The 19,887-nt window shown below is 46.0% G+C and overlaps 3 protein-coding genes across 7 annotated transcripts; 1 reads left to right on the top strand and 2 right to left on the bottom strand.

The window, feature by feature from the left end:
- Positions 1 to 779: 779 nt before the first annotated feature.
- On the top strand, positions 780 to 3,568 carry rraga (Ras-related GTP binding A). Of its 4 annotated transcripts, none has more exons than XM_057054821.1 (10): positions 780 to 879; positions 1,233 to 1,348; positions 1,562 to 1,661; positions 1,753 to 1,819; positions 1,904 to 2,126; positions 2,356 to 2,451; positions 2,523 to 2,645; positions 2,734 to 2,825; positions 2,903 to 3,018; positions 3,097 to 3,568. In XM_057054821.1, the coding sequence occupies exons 2-10, from the start codon at positions 1,322 to 1,324 to the stop codon at positions 3,198 to 3,200; spliced, it is 948 nt and encodes a 315-aa protein (XP_056910801.1). In that variant the 5' UTR covers positions 780 to 879; positions 1,233 to 1,321; the 3' UTR covers positions 3,201 to 3,568. The 4 variants fall into 4 exon arrangements, with proteins under 4 accessions (XP_056910801.1, XP_056910800.1, XP_056910803.1 ...); XM_057054820.1 differs by having other exon boundaries at positions 791 to 879; positions 1,230 to 1,348; XM_057054823.1 differs by having other exon boundaries at positions 838 to 971; positions 1,236 to 1,348.
- Positions 3,569 to 3,921: 353 nt separating this feature from the next.
- On the bottom strand, positions 3,922 to 9,477 carry cnga2b (cyclic nucleotide gated channel subunit alpha 2b). Of its 2 annotated transcripts, XM_057054816.1 has the most exons (7): positions 9,128 to 9,477; positions 8,285 to 8,395; positions 7,535 to 7,645; positions 6,998 to 7,168; positions 6,531 to 6,638; positions 6,227 to 6,333; positions 3,922 to 6,017 (listed from the first exon to the last, which is right to left on the bottom strand). In XM_057054816.1, the coding sequence occupies exons 2-7, from the start codon at positions 8,383 to 8,385 to the stop codon at positions 4,531 to 4,533; spliced, it is 2,085 nt and encodes a 694-aa protein (XP_056910796.1). In that variant the 5' UTR covers positions 8,386 to 8,395; positions 9,128 to 9,477; the 3' UTR covers positions 3,922 to 4,530. The 2 variants fall into 2 exon arrangements, with proteins under 2 accessions (XP_056910796.1, XP_056910797.1); XM_057054817.1 differs by lacking the exon at positions 9,128 to 9,477 and having other exon boundaries at positions 8,285 to 8,414.
- Positions 9,478 to 9,703: 226 nt separating this feature from the next.
- pls3 (plastin 3 (T isoform)) lies at positions 9,704 to 19,487 on the bottom strand. The gene is made up of 16 exons (XM_057054818.1): positions 19,338 to 19,487; positions 15,401 to 15,506; positions 15,153 to 15,304; positions 13,590 to 13,719; positions 13,288 to 13,420; positions 13,072 to 13,153; positions 12,830 to 12,995; positions 12,596 to 12,738; positions 12,229 to 12,324; positions 11,953 to 12,148; positions 11,565 to 11,643; positions 11,372 to 11,486; positions 11,169 to 11,299; positions 10,971 to 11,091; positions 10,760 to 10,884; positions 9,704 to 10,674 (listed from the first exon to the last, which is right to left on the bottom strand). Exons 2-16 carry the CDS (start codon positions 15,459 to 15,461, stop codon positions 10,542 to 10,544), a joined length of 1,863 nt encoding a protein of 620 aa, XP_056910798.1. The 5' UTR covers positions 15,462 to 15,506; positions 19,338 to 19,487; the 3' UTR covers positions 9,704 to 10,541.
- Positions 19,488 to 19,887: the final 400 nt, after the last annotated feature.

Genomic DNA, 19,887 nt, shown 5'->3' with positions numbered 1-19,887 from the left:
GTGCCATTGTGGCACGATGATAAATTCAGACTAATAGACATTACCCTAAATAATAGCAGATACTTAAAAGTGCACACAAGGAATTGCCTTAGCAAATAAGGTAATTCTGTTTTATACACCCTGATTCAGAGTCTTTGCCATCCTGAAGGAGTCTCTCACTGTATAGTGTCACATGCAGATAGACTAATGATGCGTGTAATGGGCACTATTCCTCATTTTCACACACTTCACAGTGCAAACGGTGAAAACACCCCTCTAGCCCATGAATTGGTGGTTTATCAGAACTATCCGATCCACAGAAAAAATGCATTAATCTGTAATTGACACAAAAAACTTTTTTGTAAATGCATTTTTATATACCAATGTATCTTAACATTACCCCGCTTTAAATGGGTATTTTCTTTAGCATTATGTAATGATGTAGCAGTAAACAGCATGTACAGACGGGCGCCATGTTGGAGCCCATTGTTCCACCGGCTCTTTAGCTCCATCTGGTGGCCAAAGTGGCGAACGGCCACGAATAAATAGTTTGAAGAGCCGTGTTTGGCAAATAACACTAATTATACAGCTTCTATTATGAAGCCACAGCGCTATCAATTTTTTTTACACCTTCTCGTACCTTGACCCTCCCAATTTATTCTGCCCTGAACTAATCAAACGTAAATAGTTCTTTTAAGACAATGAGTTGTTGCTTGATTTGTCAGTTTTGCTTTGTCTCCATATCACAAGATAACAGTGATCAAACGGGTAAAAATAAAGCCGAACTGACACGTGAGACCAAATCAGGGAGGGGGGGGGGGAAGAATCACATCATCTCGTCAGGTGACTTTGGCGTAAACAGGAAGCAGCTGATCTTCATTTCCCTGGCTGATTCTTCAAGTAATGTATACGACTGTATTCGTAAAAGCAAACAAAAACGAATTTATCTGGTACTGCCTGAATTTAAATAAGCGTATTGTCCGGCGGGGTGAGTAGACCACACACTGCTGAACTTTATGTTGGCTGACGAGTTGATTCGCTAAGCTAAGCTTCAGGACGTTCCACTGCGCTAGCGTGGTAGCTAAGTTAGCATTAGCTCACTTCTGAACAGGACTCATACTTTCCATTTTATATAAAGTTGGAGGGCGATCCATATCATGTATGCAAAACCTTGACGCCTACATTGAAGTTGCTCTTTCGTCCTTTTAGTCCCGAGTCACGTCTAATTGAGGAATGTTTGTTGTCTGCAGCAGCAGGCGGACGGGGAGAGCTGCAGACACGGACCAGAGTCATCTGACTTGCAGCTCAAACTATTGCTTCACCTCGTATCTGCCGAGTGGTAATGTCAAGCTCAGCAATGAAGAAAAAGGTGAGTCTTATTCAAGTATTCTTTCCCAGAAATCGTAAAACATTCTCAATAAATGGGATTTATTTTTCCTATAAACTACCTTTCGTGGAATAAATGTTCACGAAGCGATACATCACTATACTGTTATTCATTTTTATTTTCACGAATTGCCTTCTAGAAATAGGAATACAGACTATTTTGGTTCCTCGCTTATTTATTTTTTGTCCATTTCAGGTGTTACTGATGGGGAAAAGTGGGTCGGGAAAGACCAGCATGAGATCAATCATCTTTGCTAATTACATCGCTCGAGACACACGGCGACTCGGAGCTACAAGTAAGAGATCTTCAAAAAGTAAAAGAGGTGTTACATGAAGATTTCTGCTCGACACATTAAAAATAATTTTGCCCGTTTATTTGAATGCTAGTCGACGTGGAACACTCCCATGTACGGTTTCTGGGCAACCTGGTTTTGAACCTCTGGGACTGTGGAGGGTAAACAGCATGTGCACATGATGGATTCTTTGAAATGGCCTCGGATTCAACTAACGGCTGCTGTGCGTCTCCTCTACTCACCAGACAGGACACCTTCATGGAGAACTACTTCACGAGCCAGCGGGACAACATTTTCAGAAATGTCGAGGTGCTCATTTACGTATTCGACGTGGAGAGCCGCGAGCTGGAGAAGGACATGCACTACTACCAGTCGTGTCTGGAGGCCATCCTGCAGAACTCCCCCGACGCTAAAGTGTTCTGCCTGGTTCATAAAATGGATCTGGTGCAGGAGGATCAGAGAGATGTGGTAAGGCTCCTAAAGATGTACTGAATTTATTAAAGATGTTCTCGGTTAATTAAAGCCATGCTTTTAATCACAGCTGGCCTCATCTCTTGTTTTAACATTTATTTTGACATCTGTTGCATTTAAAAACTTGTGATTTTATGCATCAGAACAGTGTTTCTGCTGCTATTCTCTTAAATATTTTTCCTATCCTGACTTATCCCATTGTTTTCCGCATCTTTATTCCTTTTAGATCTTTAAGGAGCGCGAGGAAGACCTGAAGAGACTGTCCAGACCCCTGGAATGCACATGCTTCAGGACCTCCATCTGGGATGAAACCCTGTATAAGGTGGACATGTTCTTGTTTGACTCTTTCAGTGTCAAAATAAAACAAAGTAAGAGCTGATCATGTGCGTGCAGGCCTGGTCGAGTATAGTCTACCAGCTCATCCCAAACGTCCAGCAGCTGGAGACCAACCTGAGGAATTTTGCACAGATCATAGAAGCTGATGAGGTTCTCTTGTTTGAGAGAGCCACCTTCCTGGTGAGGACACAGAGGCACCCTGGCAACATGCCGGAGAGAAAACCGGAATCCGTTGATGGAGGTTAATCTTTCTTTCTTTCTTTCTTAGGTCATCTCACACTATCAGTGCAAAGAGCAGCGAGACGTTCACCGCTTTGAGAAGATCAGCAACATTATCAAACAGTTTAAACTCAGCTGCAGGTGAGTGGGCGCTCGCCTTCACACCCGCCACGCTTTGCTTTTTCTCACATCTGATCATTTTTGTGTTGTTGTTGCAGCAAGCTGGCAGCGTCCTTCCAAAGCATGGAAGTGCGGAACTCCAACTTTGCAGCCTTCATTGACGTCTTCACCTCCAACACCTACGTCATGGTCATCATGTCCGACCCCTCCATTCGTAAGTAGCAAATGTGACCCTTCTCGGCAGCACGAGCGGGCGGAACCCTTTTCACGGACGCGTGTCTGTTTCTGTCAGCATCTGCAGCCACTCTCATCAACATCAGGAATGCCAGGAAACACTTTGAGAAGCTGGAGCGGGTGGACGGGCCCAAGCACAGCCTGCACATGCGAATGCGCTAGTGGACGCGCATGTCCCCATGGACACTCTCAGCCAATCAGACCACAGACCACACGCGGCGGTCTCCCAGCTCTCTCCCTCTCTCACACACACACACGCACACACACACACACACACACACACACACACACACACACACAAAAGCAGCCCTGCTCTGTGCCGTCTGTGTCTTCATATTCAATCACGTCGTCTTTCCCTCTGCAGCGATCAGCAGTTCACTCAACCTTTGCTGTCACACTTTTACAGTACATCTGTTCATTCTGAGATGGGGGGGGGTTAAATGATGAATGTAGCAGCAGATAGTGTTTGATTTTCAAGTGCAGTTTGCAGGCTGTTACAAAAATAGAATTCTATTAAAAACATGATTTGCTGCTGTTGTTTTTTTTTTAATGTATATATCTGACATGTTGACCAGCTGGTGTGTGATATTGGGACTATATTTATATTCCTGTAAAAGAACCCCTGCAGCTGTCCCCCAACACACACATTCACACACAACACATGGTGACAAATGTGTGTTGGGGAGGGAGCTATAATGTGTGTGGGGGTCACAGGGCCGCAGGTTTCAGCAGTAAACCGGACCACGCGTGAACGGGCTTTTGATCCGATTTGACTGAAACGGATGCATATTTTTCAAACCCCATCTGGGCCGAACGGTCCAGGGTTTGTTCCTGACTACCACCCTGCGGCTCCACATCCCTGATCAGAAATGCACAAAATAGATATTTTTTGACCATTTTTAAAAATGGATTTGTTTAATCACTCCATGTATGGAAATCTTGAAACAAAAGCCGGTCATTTAGAAATCATTCTGGGATATAATGACCTGCGTGACCAGCTGGGCCACCCAAGCCTGATACTGTGCACGAGCGTATTGTCCTGACTGTGCTTATCAGTGCTGCTCATGTGGGCCAGTTGAATAACTGGAAACTCCCCAGTAACTTCACACACACTCTGCTGAATGCAAACAGGCCACTGGTATTGAACCATGTGCAGAGTCCACCATTAAAACCTTGTTTGACCAGCTTTCAACCCAACGTCTCCGTCCAAGACGGTGATCAGAACCAGGTTTGTCTTTATAGCTCATGTTTATAGTTTAAATAAAGTGATCTAGTCAAATTGGTTCCTTTTAGACACTGGGATGAGATCACAGGAGCTTTAATAGGATGAGGAAGAGTTCAGTTTTATTTCCATCCACTTGTGATAAAATCTGCTGTTGGGATTCAGTTTCATTTCCTGATGACAGGACGCCAAAGCCGCAGCAGTCTCGGTCATCTGCATGTTTACGGCCGTGCAAACATCTGTCTGCTTTTGCTGTTCTCGTCACCACATTCATGACTGATTGGTTGTCGGGCTCGTTCTGGGCTCATTATTCTGACGAGGGGACCCATCTGCGTGGACAATGGGCCCGGTGTCCGTTTCACTGAGCGCCTCTGCACCTGCGTCTGCCTTCCTGCCTGCGTCTGCTCCGCAGTCTGTCTGATTGAGCTGCCGCTCCAGCAGCGTGATCCGCTGCTTCAGTCTTTGCTGAGTGTGCGTGTATTCACTGAGCAGGCGGGAGAAGCGGGTCTGCAGGGTGTCCAGGGAGGACTCCAGCCGCTCCACCTTCTCCTCCGTGTCCTCCTTCTGCAGCCCGCCGCTCTCAGCGTTCTCATCCAGCAGACCCTCTTTGATGAGGATATCCCGCCCCCTCTCCTCCAGCACCGTCTTTGCATCGGGGTATTCGGTCACGGCCTCCATCAGGTCGTCCTTGGAGAGGCAGAAGAGGTCGGAGTAGCCCAGGCTGCGGATGTTGGCTGTGCGGCGATTCCCCATTTTGCTTCCTTTAATGTTCAGAATGCTGATCTCCCCGAAGCAGCTGCCGGCGGTGAGAAGAGCGTACTGTGTGACGCCATCGTCAGCCACGACCGCCAGCTTCCCCTCTTTGATGATGTACATCTCCTTCCCTATGTCCCCCTTCCTGCAGATGTAGTCCCCTGGGCTGAAGACCTGCGGCCGCAGCTTGAGCACCAGCTCCACCAGCAGTCCCGCCTCGCAGTCTTGAAAAATGCGAACTTTCTTCAGGGTCTCCAGGTGCACGTTGATGGCGATCTCGGCACGGAGCTTGTTAGGCAGGTTCTTCAGCACCTCCTGCTCATCCACAGCTTTCTTGTTGGTCCAGAGGTAATCGAACCACTTGATGACGCGGGTTTCCAGCTCTTTGTTGACTTTTCGGAAGTGCATGTAGTGTTTGATGGCGTCGATCCGAGCTTGGAACTCGGCTCGCGTGGCATTCATGTTGGCAATCATGGAGCCCACGTTTCCTACAATTGTGGCGAAGATCAGCACCCCCACAAGAAAATCAAAGACCACGAAGAGGTACTCTTCATCTCGGACAGGGGCGGGCATCTCTCCGATGGTGGTGAGGGTAAGAGTAGACCAGTAGAGGCAGTAGACGTAACTCCGAGTCAGGGAGGAATATTCTGGCCTGGAGATGTTTGGGAATACCCAAGTGTCCGACCCAAACCCCAAAGACTTGGATATGGCGTAATAGATGCAGGCGTTCCAGTGAATGATGACCAGGATGTAAAGTACCAGGTTGCAAATTCGGAAGATGTTGGGGTAATTGGTGCGGGTCTCGGTGCGATCGAAGAATTCGAACATGCGGGGGAAGCGGAGGAGGCGGTTGAACCTGAGCTGCGGCGTGTGGATGCCGGTGGAGATGTAGGCCAGGTCAGTGGGCAGGATGGACAGCAAGTCCAACTTGAACTGGAGGGTTCGGACGTAGCTGGCCCACAGCTTGGCTTGGTCCTTCACCAGCAGCCCCTGTTCCAGAAACCCTGGGACATGAAAGTGGCTAAGTGGTGAAAACAGCAAAGAACTGCCACAAAGCCAGACCTCAAACATACTGAAGCTAGAAGGAGAGCTACAGGATGAGTAAGGACAGGCCGGGTTAGCGTAGCATAAAATGAATAAACAGGTCAGCCCCTATCTTATTGGGCCCTACAGTTACACTTGAGATTTCTATTTAAAAAAAAAAAAGAATCACCTGTTCGGAGTCTGACACCAGTGTCCAATAGGTAAATCAAGTCTGAAAGGTAGTCCAGCACCAGCCAGCAGATGTAATTCTCCACCTGTAACTTGTCAAAACATGCCCTGTGTACAGCAAACAAGCAGGGCCGTAAATATCAACAGTACAAGTGCACCGGGGGCCTTTAGAGGGGGGAAGGGTTGATGTCGCTGCCGTTCTTTTCATTAAAACGAGAGGATGCAAAGATGTTTACTGCATATTATAAGGGTATCCTGCTGCCTTTGTTTATGATGCTATGCAAGTTAATGCGGTGTCTAATTACCTCGCAACAACGAGAAACCAGTTATAGAGAACCGCCACGGCGATGACGAACAGCCAGCGGTAGTAGGCGTTATCGGACGGGGACACCACAAGCAGATTCCACCTTTTCCTGAAAGCACAGGAAGCACGGATTCAAGTGCAACACATAACTGAGGCTGTAGGTGTTTGCTCTTAAAATAAAGTTGCTGCAAATCTAATAACGAGCTAATAATTGTTTTGGTTTTCAACAATGGAAAATTGCCTTTTGTTTGCACGCTAACTACCTTTTGTAGTATCTCAGTGTTGTTATTGGTTATTAGTGAAAGATCGTGTCACTTTGTCTTTCATCACCTATATCATACAACATAAACTGCAGTTTTATATGCGTCTTGGCACGCTGTAGGCACCCTCTACTATTTAAAAATGATTATAATTTTAGATAGGCGGGGTTGTTAAAGTGAAGAGTGATGGTGTATCAGGAGGACGCACTTGAAGATCCCTCCGTTTCCGTTAGCATCTGGGTGGCTGTTGCTGCTGCGACTGGGGGCCAGTTTCAGCTCCGGGCCTCGAAAGCGCTCCATGAAGGAGTCAGGCCGCTCCTCGTTCTCCAACAGACTCTTGTGAGCCCATTCCCTCAGTCTCACAACCAGGTTCACCAGTCTGAGACACACACAAATTTGATAATCTGTAAACTAAACACGGGAGAATCAGAGCTGCAGTTTTGTTTCATCACCAGGCAACATGTCGGCCTAAACGTCAACCTCTGCTAGCAAAGTTACTGTACACACGCATGAAAGCTGGCAATTAAACAAAATTATTCAAGTTTCCTTTAACCTCTCAAATGTCTGTGGAAGATTTCTTGATGGAATCTAGAAACATATTAGCATTTTTTTTCATTTTGGGGGTATTACTGTATATCATTATTCATATTAGGTGGAGGTTTATTGGAGGGAATCTTTTACATTATATTTAAAATAATAGTTGACTGTGTTCTGTGAAAGCATATTGCAGGTTAGCTTGCTGTACCTTGACATGGCCCCCGTCCTTTGAAAAGAGTTCCTTGAGTGCCCCCCATGGGGGTCGAGAGCAGCGACTCTTTGCAGCTCCGAGGATGTGTCATCACAGACTGATGGGACCCTGGGAAATAACACGCAGCAATGCAACAGGATGCTTCAGCCCATAATAGTTTGATTATTGGATTATTGCATGTGTGCGTGTGTCTGTGTGTGCATGCGTGCGTGTTCTTCCCGTTTGTCCTGTAAAGGTTTTATCCTGATTTCTGCTTTCTAATCTGTTCCTGGCCTTCCTCCGCTATATTTATACGTTCATGTCCAGGTTTCTTAGACTCTGATAATGCCCCCCCCCCCACCCCCACCAAAGAGTTGCCTTCACTTGCTTTATTGTTGCATAAGAATCTGCATTCATGTGGTCTGTCAGGACTTGTTATCTCAAGAATTCCAGAAATCTTTGCACTCTCTGACACATTTATTGCATTGTGGCCTCCACTTGTTTCTCCTCCAACTTTAGACAGTAAAAACTGTCACCAGTTTCAACTCCTGTCTTGTGCAATTCACAGTAAAAAGCGATCAGGTCACACTTTGATGAGGAACCTGCTGGTAAGACAATTATATTGGTGTTTGAGAGCTTGAATTATAATGGAGTCCCTGGTTAATAAGATGAATAAATGACTGGACATCAATTAGACTGTCCTCATCTGGTTATCTGCCCCTGGAAGAGAGGCTGATCCAAGGAAAAATGAATAATGACGGCAGTCACCTGCTAAGAATGCTCTCAGCCCTCTCGATCTCCTCCTCCAGGGTGGTCTTCACTGACAGATTGTGCGGTGAGCGGTCCCTCTCTGTTGCCTGACCCGTCATCCTCACACACCTGCAGGCAGACAGACGGGTTAGACAGACGGACGGGCTTCGGTGAGTTCAGAGAGTGCAGTGACAGTGTTTATGGTGCGTATGACAAGTATAGCCAAGGGAACAAGCTGGGGGAGGGGGACCACTGGGATGGCCTGTCATAATGGCTCACCTGAGCATCACGCTGCAGTCGGTTGTTGTGGTGACCGAAACAAGCTAGCACAGTTCTGTGAGCTGCTGGCATATCATCTCCAGCAACCATCTAGCTGTACGTGTGACATGTGACACGAGTGATATGCTCCCACCTGCAGCCCTGCAGACGCCTGACGAGATGTTTAGGTGGCTGTTGCCATTGTGTGACTAATTGTTGGACTATTAACCAAAACACACGCACACACGCACACAGTCAGCTCGATGCTCTGAGGCTAAATGAGCCAATCAGCTGCTCTCCCCCAGGAGCCTCATCACTAAGGTAACCAAGATGCTCACTGAAAGCAAAGAGGGCAATTCAACTACAAAGAGCCACACATGTGTTAATGTCTGTTGTTTTGTGATTGAATGAAATTTAAAATCCTTTTTCTAAACCGAAGCTTTTGTGACGTTAATTCCATATACTGACAAAGATTGAACATTCGAGACGCCAAGATGTGGCGCATTTAACTAGGAGACAGAGGTGTAGCTGAGAATTGCAATGAAATGAAATAAAAGTGGGTCAAAAAGATCATTCAAACAATCGAGTTCACGTAGATCCCACCTTCACTTTCCTTCAGTTACTTCAGTAAAATCCACATGATGACCTCACATGTCCCTGTCGGCCAGTTCATCCTCAGTAAAGGTGAAGAAAGGGAACAAAAATGCAAAAGCAGGAAGGAAAACATCGCTCCCCCCGGTCTGTTCTGCAAGCCTCTGCTGGAAGACAGTGCCACCCTCTTCAGGAGCAGGAACGCGCGGTCCGCCTCATCCTCGGATGGATCAAACTAATGTGGGAGGCTGCCCGGATGAGCGATGCGGGGCGGGGAGAACATAGTGGATGCACAGATGTCAGCAGAAGACCGAGGAGCCCTCAGCAAAACCATCTGAGTGTCACATGTATAATAGCAACCGTTAATAAACATCCTCACCATTAATAGTGCTGATGTTCAGCTTATGCTGAAAAGGTTTTTTATTTTAAGCTTAATTTTGGGAGCAAAATCTTCCACTTTAACATGTTAGATATGGCATTAATTAACATAAAGCTTTAAATGCTTTATTACAGTGTGGGCAAGGATCCGCTTCCCCACCACTTAATAAGGAGGCGAGGAAAGAAGCAGTTTATAAAAGACACGAGCCGTTTCCATCTTTGTAGTTCATATTTATTGTTACATGTAAAGCACTTAAGAAGAGACGGCACACCAATTATGATTCGGCTGTTGTCTGCTATTCTGAAAAGACCTGGAATGCGGATGCTGTTTATGATCACTAAGGTCGGATACAATAGGAAGAAGAGGAGAAAAGCACAGGTGGTCTCTGATATGAGAGAAAGGCACAGCAGAAGCCAGAAGATTCCAGTCAGCCCACTCCTGGTCCGCCATAACAGACCAGGAGACAAAAGAAGAGAGTACACACCCTAAACCAGCATTACCTTAGCTGGTAACTAAAAAATGAACCAGCAAAAACATGACAAAGTCAAGAAATGAATGATATATCACGAGGGTCGTTACTCTATTATGACATCATGGCTTGTATGTATGTACATATGTAGGGTTAGCGGTGCCAGTTTACTTTAAGACACGTCTGTATTTCTTTAAGTAAGAGGAACCTAAAAACCATCCCTGTGACTTTTACATCATAAAGCATTTATCCCCTCGTAGGGTATTCAGGAATGTGCGTTACTTGGTCGAGGACATAATTTACTTCAGCCTGTGTAAAAATGTGTAAACAACCTTGAGGGGGGCATATTTGCATTAAAAAAAATCCTTTAGCATTCTTTAGCTTCTGCTTGTTTAAGGAACAAAGTAACATTTTAAGAGGATGGTGCATTATCTAGCAGGCAGGGATTCTCATTTTGTCTTCAAACAATCAATTCTCGTCTCCAAAAAACGCAGCCCTTAGAAAAAGCAGCTCTTTTAAAATGCTAATGGCTTGTAGGCATGAGTCAAGTTACAGTCAAAAGGGATTCGACTTCTGTCTCAGATCCGCTTCATCCCCCGACCCATCAAGCAGGCGAAGACCGTCATCACCATTTTCTGATTGACCTCCACCAGGTCTTCAGGAAGAGCGTAGACGCGAGCTCCGATCTTCCTCGCCATGGAGATGGCGTATCTGTGGGGAGGAAAGCACGGACCCACTCAGAGTCTGTTCCATACGGTCCTCAAACATAAAGGCGGGACAAAACAAAAGCACTCACTTTGCATTTTCCAGCTTTTCATCTTCAGAGAGAGCGCCGGTTTTTACCAGGTCATAGTTGATGCTGTTGGGCTGGATAGCATCTATCAGTTCCAGCACTGCCAGACTGGTGCTGATCTCCTTGTCCTGATTGGTACAGTCACATTACGTCTCCGAAAGCAAAAATGTGTGTTTTTGCCACATGTACTGACTAATATATGACCCAGGCTCACCTTAAAGCTTGAAATTTTGGTTGATTTTCCTGCCTCTGCTAATGTTTTGTTGACCCAGTTTACAATGATGCCATCAGATTTGTCTCCGCCACCCAGTTCTTCCAGTACATTCAATGTATATCTGAAAAAGGACAATTGACGATCAGATCAGAGCGGGATGCTTTTGGACAATAATCCTCTGCAGGTCCGGAGCTTCACCTTCTCATCAGCTGCCACACCAGCCCCAGGGTCAGGGTTGGGACGCCAGTGTTCAGGTCGTGTCCGCCAATTCCCACGATGGAGAAATTTGCCGATTTGCCCAAATCCACAGCATAGTTACAGTTCTCCAACTAGTGGAAGGAAATAGTTATGGGTTATGTCTTGTTTCTTGGTGCGGAACAAGTGTTAAAGTTCTGATTTACCTTCTTCATGTTGGTTCCCAGTTTGGGATACGGTGGCTTGTTGACCTTGTTCCAATCAACAGGCACTTTTATCTTGTCATAGAGCTGGAATATGACAATGGAATCCTGCAGATCTCTAGAGGACAAGGCTGTGCGTTAATACTTTTAAGACAACTCCACCAGTGTTGTGTGCATTTGTGACCGAGACACGTACGAATACAGATGATTGACATGTGGGTTCACTCCCAAAGAGTTCATCCAGTTCCGGAACGTCCTCTCTTCTCGCGTCTCCTCTAAAACACATAAGTAGGATGGGATTATTATCAAATCTCACAACCACTGTAGGTGTAAAAATCCATGTGGAGCTGCTTCATACGGTCAAAGTCTCAGTCTACTAGTCCGCAGAAGCAAAGCTTCTCCTTGGAGGTCATTTTGGGAGGTAAAAATATCTGACATTCCCCAATTCAGGCATCCTAAATTTAAGATTTTTCCATTCATTCATCGATCTGACCAATGAAGGAAACTGATGAAACAACTAACAGCACTGTAATAAATAACTTGTGAGCATAAAAAAAAAGCAGTTTAAAAGCGTCCGTGACTACCTTCCAACATTTGCCAGTCGACATCTTCGTTCTCTGGTTTGGTCAGTGCTGGATATTTGTTGAACAAGTTGGCCACAAAAGCGAGATTGAGTTTTGGGTTCCCGCTGACGACGTCGGCCGGGGTGACAAACTGCCGACAGCCGAGCCTGTCGGCCTGAACCAACATGGCCTCCGCCCTGTTCCTGTCGTCTGACTCCTGAACAACACACGGAGAACAGAGGCACTTAGAAGCACCGTACAGCTGCTGGCGCCTCCTGAAGATACTGCGAAGCTTACGCTGAGGCCGGACATGTTGATGTCGATGCGCGGCTGATCTTCCTCTGTGCCTTTAGGAGAAATCTGATTTAGGAGGTGGAAATAAGCCTTGGAGTCCTGGAAAACAAACAAAAGCAAAGCATTTTCTTAGTCAGGTGCAAGTTAATGGATCCTCAAACCACATTTCATTACATTTTAATAAAGAATAACATAAACAACATGCTTCTGAAAGTTTTAGCAGTGTAAGTTTCCTGGAATATAAGCAATCCTGAAAAGAGACTAAATAATGCTGAATCATACCAAGCATATTTCAGGTGTTATCCAAGTAATTTGTATCATTTCTCTTGGTAATAAAGTTCAAATCTGGGATACGGGTGTATAGACGTACCTTGATGTCACCGCTGAAGTTTCTGATTGGCTGACATCCAGCATTCTCCAGATGGAAGTTTGCCCACCGTAGCAGAAGCTCCTCCGGAGACAGTTTCATCAGGTCCGCCAGGGTCTCCCCTTCTCTCAGCAACGCTGCCAACGCTGTCGGGGAAAGGTGAAAATCAAAGTTACCTGAAAGCTCAACGCATCCAGACACGTCCTGTGTGACGAACACATGGACTCTGTCCCGCACCCTCGTTTCTGCTCAGCTCGATGTCGGCAAACAGCCCGATCTTGATGATCTGCCACAGGAGGCCGAGCACCAGGTGAGGTTTCCCCTCCATCAGGTCTGAGGCGTCGATGTTGACCACGTGACAGCCGATGGCAGAGGCGGAGTTCAGGGCCAGGTTCAGATTCTCCTGTGAGGTAGAGAACATCAGCGAGACCCCGTACAAACGGGCGCGACGACCCCGGCCCACGCTGAGTTTATCCCACCTGTATAGTGAACGTGGTCTTGTTCTTCTTGTTAATGGTCCTCTCATCGATGGTGTCTGGCACCGACAGGTTGATCATTTTACTGTGCAAACATCACATCCGGTTACCACACAAATGATCCGGAAAAGTAAAAACGTGTGTTGTGTGTGTGTTGGAATGTGATCATGTTAAAACAGGTTTCTTTCATGATGGCTAAGGATCAATGTGAAGCCCCACCAGAGGACGATGCCATCTCCAACCGCTTTGAACAGAGAATCCGTGTTTGGGTCCATGGGCAGGACGTGCTGGCAGTCGGGGTCCTTTTCCAGAGCCGTGTTGATCCAGTTCACGAAGGCGAATCTCTCCTCCTCTGAAGCAGCGGACACACAGCCATAAACACACACTCATCAACATGGCATCATCCTAGATGTCTTATTTGACCTTCTGCTTTTTAACCTTTTCTGCTTTTTAACTTTTAGCAACAACTTTTGGGTTTGTTAAACTGTGAGGGACGGCTGAGAAAAATCATTTTCTCATACCAGAGAAAGAGTGTTGTGTGCCTTCGCTTGAAAGCTGCGATGTCCCTCCGATGGCCAAGATGCCTTCTTTTCTGTTGAGGACTGTCCGGAATGTCTTCGCTATCTCACTGCTCCTCAGCTCCTGGACTATCTAGAAGAAAAGAAGCAGACAACATATGAATCACACACTTGTCTCTCACACCCTGTGAAAAAAAAGCACAAAATAAAGATTCAGGGTTATTTATTTCACGCTACCTTTCAGGGAATTGATTTCTTTCTTAGCATAAGTTACTTTTTACTGACAAAAACAGAGAGGAACGGCTCTCAGTTTCTGTCCTCGCTGTGAATATTCGCTGGTTTCTTTACTCCTCTCAGATGGTTAACTGAATATTTCTGGCTAGCAGACAAATTAAGACATGCAGGATCATTAATAATGAAAATGATCATTACAGGAAAGACTTTTATATCCGGGGAACGCTGAGTCTGCATTTAGATTTCCATTTAAACGTGTTGTAAAAAAGGGCCTATGGAGTGGAAACAAGACTAGGGCGGTTCTTCTTCGACATGATGTGCCTCCAACACCCCAGCACCAGGGCAGTGAGGTGCACATGACAGCCAAGGTCATTCTGCAGACACAACAGTTCGCCAACGGAGTGAACACAAACCTAAGCAAGCAGCAATCAAGGCTTTGGAAAAATGAGAAAGGTTCTATGAGAAAGGTCCCATATTTTAGGTATAACTGGGGATTAAAACACAGCAGAGCAGCAGCCTACCCACACAGATGTGAATAAGCAATGACGCAGCATAAAGCTGTAATCTTTAATAACAATATTTACCACGCCATCTACAGCTTTAATGTCTGTTCTAGTTTGAAAGCAGGGGTGTGTAAGTTATTACTGCAAGAACAAACAGTTTTAAAGACATATTGTGCAGCCCCGGCCACAACTGTAATTGTCGTCCTCGCTCAGGTTTAATCTGTAATCCCAACGTGAAGCGAGTCTCCGCAATCTTTGAGTGCGTCTACACAACTAACGGGCCTGTAGAGTCTCGTCTAGCGTCACCTCTTACTGTGTGGAGCTTATCAGCAATTTGCAGCTTTGAGCAAGTTTGGGTATTTGGTGAAGCCCGAGTTATCGCCGCTTCATCTGTGATTTCAGCTCAACGGGCTGTGGTGTGCGACCACAATGACAAACTGCAACGGGCCCCAGGATCCTTTAAGCATCCTTCCATAAATTAACCAATGACATACGATTGCAGTTGCTATAACAACTGTTATCGCATGGCGTCGTGGAACAACTACAGAAAACAGTTCAACAATAACAGGACACGCGAATATGTGTGAGTGTAAGCAGGCTCCGACTCAAACTTTCACTCCTGGACTTGAAACTGGGAATAAATGCTCTCTGTACACAGCTGAAACTGAATACGGGAACACAAAACCACTTTGCCGACCTCACTTCCACATTCCTAAAGTGTGTGTGTGTTGTGTGCTCTGCAGAGAGTTTTCAGCCAGTTACCGACAGCGCAGACACACATCCCAAACTAAAGCCCGGCTCTAGAATCCCTCGGGGTGAACTAACGTACCGACAGAAACTCCTGAAAGCTGATCTTATTGTCATTGTCGCGGTCCAGCTTCTGGATGATGTCCCGAACCATGTAGCCAGGCTTGGTGTGGCCGACGCTTTTCAGGAGCTCGTGGAGTTCGTAATCACAGATATGGCCATCTTTGTCCAGATCTGCCCGAACAAGGGGGGAAAATGTCAGCACATACAGGTCAGGTTACAGGTTAAAGACTGGATAAAGGTTTATCAGGATAAACTAGTTAAACTCACCGACGTCTGCAAAGATCGCCCTCATCTCCTCTATTTCCTCTGCTGTGATCCTTCCAGACATTTTCGTTCCTGCGATTGACCTCGACGGCCAGTCAGATAGGTGAGACTGCCGAGAATAAACACGTTTTTAAAAACAGGCCTGCATTTGTGACATCTTGTTTCACTTTTTTTCCACCTCTTTGCCAACCAGCTTTCCTCTTTTCCTCAAGTTTCTGTCGTCTGTGGGGGTGAGAAATGCTTGAAGCAGAACCTGGTATTCCAGATCTGGGCCTGTCCCCGCTGACCCCCACCCCGGCTGATAGTATCTACTGTTCTTTTCAGTTTCTTTTCTCAGCTCTTTTCCTTTTCCAAACATTTCTCTCCCCCATAATCAAAGTAATTTCCTGTTAGCTCCATTATATGGAACAAGCCCATGTTGTAGAACAAAAGTGGGGGAAAAAAAGCTACTGGAGCCGAAAATATCTTTAAAGCTAACTCAAATTGCTTACATTTTATTGACCGTGTATAGAAACCCTGTTTATAGAACCTTCTCCAAGGTAAAGTGTCCATGTCAAAACTGGTGAAAATAGGGAGGTTTCCTGAGTAGTGAATTCTCCTGCCGAGGAGAAGGAATGCTTGAGGCCTGGGCATGTCGATCTTCCCTTTACAGAGCAATGGGTAGGGTGTGCTGACTTGCTCTCTACAGCGAAACTGGTATGATGGCATTCCTCTCGAACACACGTTTTCAGAAAACAAAGAGGAGGTTCATGCTGCGGTTTGCACAAGATCGCACAAACTTTTCCGTACAGAAAATCGCTCCCGTTTCCTGATTTAAAGGCCAGATTGTTGATTTTGAGTGTGGCTTAGTCAGAAATCCCAAACTGGGATCTGACGTTAGCAAATGTGAGAGGCAAAAAGTGTGAATTTCTTTGACTTTCTGGACTAATCTGGGCGCCAGTGAACCAAACAATGAACAAAAGCTCGACCACTGATGAAAACTGGTGGTCCTGGAGATGTGACTCCATCCCTTTAAGTGATGAAATAATAACACTTTGGCCAAATAATGCGCTTGTTTGTGTCTTGTAAAACACCAATATTGCAGTTTGTTTTTTGGTGATAATAAAAAAATATGATTAAATGCCACAGAGTGTTTTGCTTCAAAACCAGACAAGCCCAAAACCCCCGAACAAACGATTAGGAAAAAGCTGATGCCAGTGCTGCTATATTTAACTTTTCTCTCTAAAAGGATGTGAAATGTGGCCGATGAAGTCAGCCCGACTCCTGACTGCACACATCTCCTTTTTTATTTTATTTTTTGCAGGCTCGTGTCTCACCCTTGACCGAGGGTGCACAGGAAGAAAAAAAAAAAAGAGGTTAAGCACATGGGGCGAGGGCACAGATGGCACTGGACAAATGGAGATGTATCACAGGTGGCTCTGAAGAATAGAGGGCTTGTACTCGCTGTCGCAATCTGTGGTGATAAATTCTGCACCGGGGCAGCAAAATATGGTCAGACAGTTGCCACCGTTGACAGCTGGAGCTCCCAAAGGCCAGACAATGCCAGAGAATTTCACCAAACAAACACCACAACAGCTTCGGCTTAAAAATGGCGGGTCCTCAAGGGATCAGCCTGAACGTAACATGAGGCTGATTAGAGAACACATGTTGACCTAATGAATCCGGCGCCATAAAGAGGTACACACTCTGTAGACACACCTGTCTGTCAGTGTTCACAAGTGGAGTCGCTATAATCCGCCAATTTCAAAGTCCTTCCAGACAGCCGTGTTGAGCAAAGCTGCCTTTCAGTCACTTTAATGTGAGGGACTGATCCCAGATGGCTGACACACCCCGGTCCTACTGTGTTTCATCCACACTGTTAGATCGGAAATGTGAGGCACACAAATAGATTGGGCAACCTTCCATGTGTGGCCAAACTTCATAGGCACACACCCAAAAGTCTGCGAGAACGTGGGGATTTTTTTTTTTTTTTTTTTTACCCAATCCCAATCGCCTGCAGATGTCAGACAAACTGACTCATAAACACAACGGCGGCCCTTTTATTTCCACTTCGGGCTGTGTGGATAGGATGATCGCAGCCACACCGGCAGGTAAGGAGGAGGTGATGACAGCGAGCAACACATGAGGAAGTTTGCACAGCTCCGACATCAGCTGCAGCCCAGACCTGCAATATCAGCTAACAAAGCTGGCACACGCTGACTCATCCATGGAAATACTCAAACACAAAGGTCCCCTGATAATACCCGCTGCTGCCTCACCGGTTACCATCTGATGTACTGTACCCGCACAGGCAGGCGGAAAATCTGTCAGACGGACCTGTGCCTGGTAGGATGGATTCCAGCTTCGTCCGAGAATGTCATAATTCAGGTTACTGATAAACTTCTGAATCACCTCGGTCAGATCATTTCAATTACAGGTGAGCATGAGAAAGTACAGGAGCCTTTAGTCTCCACAGTGACCCGCTGTACGACCGTGCACGGCAAGGGGAAGGACCACCCTTCCACCATGCCAGCAAAAAACAGAATGATTAAGTGCAGATGGCGTGTTTAAGGTGCAGTGGCAGGAGTGTTGTAAAACCAGCGGCCCGTTTAATGAAATGGCAGACTCTAAAGTATAAAACGAGCAACCGCCGCTGCACAAAAGTCTGCCGATTACTCTCGCCGTGATCAATAAAAAAGGACATCATTGAAATCACAAAAGCCCCGAAACTAGGCCAACCTGTTGGTGCTCCCCTCCCTCCCCTCGACTGGCTGGTTTCTCTATACACAGATGACTTTAGTGATATAATGTCTGTGTTTAAAACACCCACAGAGGGATCTCTCACAGGCTTCTGCAGGACCAGTTTTGGAGAGATTTAGTCCTTTCGCATGAAACTCAAAATACAGTTTGAGTTAATGACAGGCGCAGTTTCGCTGAATTACAGCTTTTTAGTTTCCCCCCAAAACCCCCACGCAAAAAAAACCCCTTTCTTTCTAACAATAAGTGTAATACCTTGCATCTCGAGGGGCCTTAGTTTAGTCTGGGGGACTAAGGTGACCGCCAGTAGCAATGATGCACCACTAAAGGCACACGTGTCACACCACACTAATGTTTAGTCACTTAAACTTAAGCGCTCTGGGTTTTTTTTAGGCTGTGAGGCATCCTTTTTTTGTCCTGACTCAACAGTGAACAATAAGTTGGATCTCTGGTGTAAAGTTTGCTGTAGCACCCAGATGGCTGGACAGGAACAATCTGGTAAATCACTCAGCAGCCCGACACAGGCCACTTTCTGCTGAAACACACCAACATTAATCAGCAAGACGGTGTCGTTTTACTGTGAAAACGACACCCTTTCACAACAGCACCACAGCCCATATGCAAACACTTGCAGGAGGAGGATTACACGTGCAGTGAAATTCCACTACACAAATAACCAACACTTTAAAACTGTGATTGAGGGCATTTTAAATGAAGCGACCATCAGGAATGAAAACTGGGTTTCATGAGTTGTTTCTGCGCCACGAACTCTTCATAGGAACCAGGTTCCAACTACACCAAGCTGTCAACAGCTCGATTGATGAAAAAATATCTAAAAACAAGTATTGCTGAAATGACCCACAACGCTGGGAGAGTAATGACCCTGCTGTATGTGAATAGGGCTTCACCCCCCCGTCATAAAGTAAACACCTAGTTTCAGAGTTTATGGATAGGGAGGATGAATAGGTGGCTCCAGTGAAGGTGCAGCTGGAGCTAACCGGCTAACGACAAGAGGAGCAAGTTTTCCGGACAGGAAACTGTCTCCCTTCCTCCTGAAAAATCCATCCCTTCCAAGCAGAGGGCAGCGGCTGTCACCCACAGGAACCAGCGCAACAATGGCCTCGCTTTAACAACCGCGGCTGATCAAACCGAGCAGAAGTAGGCTAGTTGTTGGTGTCAAAGTTGCCAGGAAATTTGTACTCACTGTCGGTGCGCCTGAAATTCCAGACAGCGTCCAGTTTGCAGTCCTGCCTCCTCCACGTAGGGACAGCGCACAAAAGTAGACGGGCTGGAATGGACGGGGCGTGGTTGGAATATGACCCCGCCCAACTGATGACGTCACCACCCCGCCCCAGGGCCGGCGAGCGCTCATTACTCAGGATTTTTAATTAAGCTATTAACCAGCCCACAATAGTGAAAATAAAGAAAGGGGTGTGGCGGGGGACAGAGCGTATAAAGATGTGCTTCCAGTTTTTTTTTTTAAATGAATGGATAAAAATGGATTCAATATAAGTGTAAGTTTAAGTGTGGCGAAGTTATGGTTTTTGATCCCCTAAAGTTTTTGCCTCAGAATAAATGACCTTTTTACGATAGTATTTTTTTTTTTTTTAAATTTGATGACAACACTGTGTGTACTGGGTGGACCCCATCACGTTTACCGTGACATTTCATGGACGGAAGGAATCGCAGAACACAAAACATAGTGGTATACACAGGAAGAAGGCAGAGGTCAAAGCAAATAAAACCAGGCATAG

This window comes from Takifugu flavidus, chromosome 14 (genome assembly GCF_003711565.1).
Source record: "Takifugu flavidus isolate HTHZ2018 chromosome 14, ASM371156v2, whole genome shotgun sequence".
NCBI lineage: Eukaryota > Metazoa > Chordata > Actinopteri > Tetraodontiformes > Tetraodontidae > Takifugu > Takifugu flavidus.
Note: the sequence above shows the minus strand (reverse complement) of the source record. Positions and strands in the feature narration are given on the sequence as shown.

What these genes read in the sequence shown, in the direction of transcription:
- rraga (XM_057054821.1), top strand. Translation starts at nt 1,322, where the DNA reads ATGTCAAGCTCAGCAATGAAGAAAAAG. An exon ending in ACGGCGACTCGGAGCTACAA is followed by an intron (nt 1,662 to 1,752) that starts GTAAGAGATCTT and finishes TTTGAATGCTAG; the next exon opens with TCGACGTGGAACACTCCCAT. An exon ending in AACCTCTGGGACTGTGGAGG is followed by an intron (nt 1,820 to 1,903) that starts GTAAACAGCATG and finishes TCTACTCACCAG; the next exon opens with ACAGGACACCTTCATGGAGA.
- cnga2b (XM_057054816.1), bottom strand. Translation starts at nt 8,385, where the DNA reads ATGACGGGTCAGGCAACAGAGAGGGACCGCTCACCGCACAATCTGTCA. An exon ending in GCTGAGAGCATTCTTAGCAG is followed by an intron (nt 7,646 to 8,284) that starts GTGACTGCCGTC and finishes GTTATTTCCCAG; the next exon opens with GGTCCCATCAGTCTGTGATG. An exon ending in TGGTGTCAGACTCCGAACAG is followed by an intron (nt 6,018 to 6,226) that starts GTGATTCTTTTT and finishes TTCATGTCCCAG; the next exon opens with GGTTTCTGGAACAGGGGCTG.
- pls3 (XM_057054818.1), bottom strand. Translation starts at nt 15,461, where the DNA reads ATGTCTGGAAGGATCACAGCAGAGGAAATAGAGGAGATGAGGGCGATC. An exon ending in GCTTTCAGGAGTTTCTGTCG is followed by an intron (nt 13,720 to 15,152) that starts GTACGTTAGTTC and finishes CTTTTCTTCTAG; the next exon opens with ATAGTCCAGGAGCTGAGGAG. An exon ending in CACACAACACTCTTTCTCTG is followed by an intron (nt 13,421 to 13,589) that starts GTATGAGAAAAT and finishes CCGCTGCTTCAG; the next exon opens with AGGAGGAGAGATTCGCCTTC.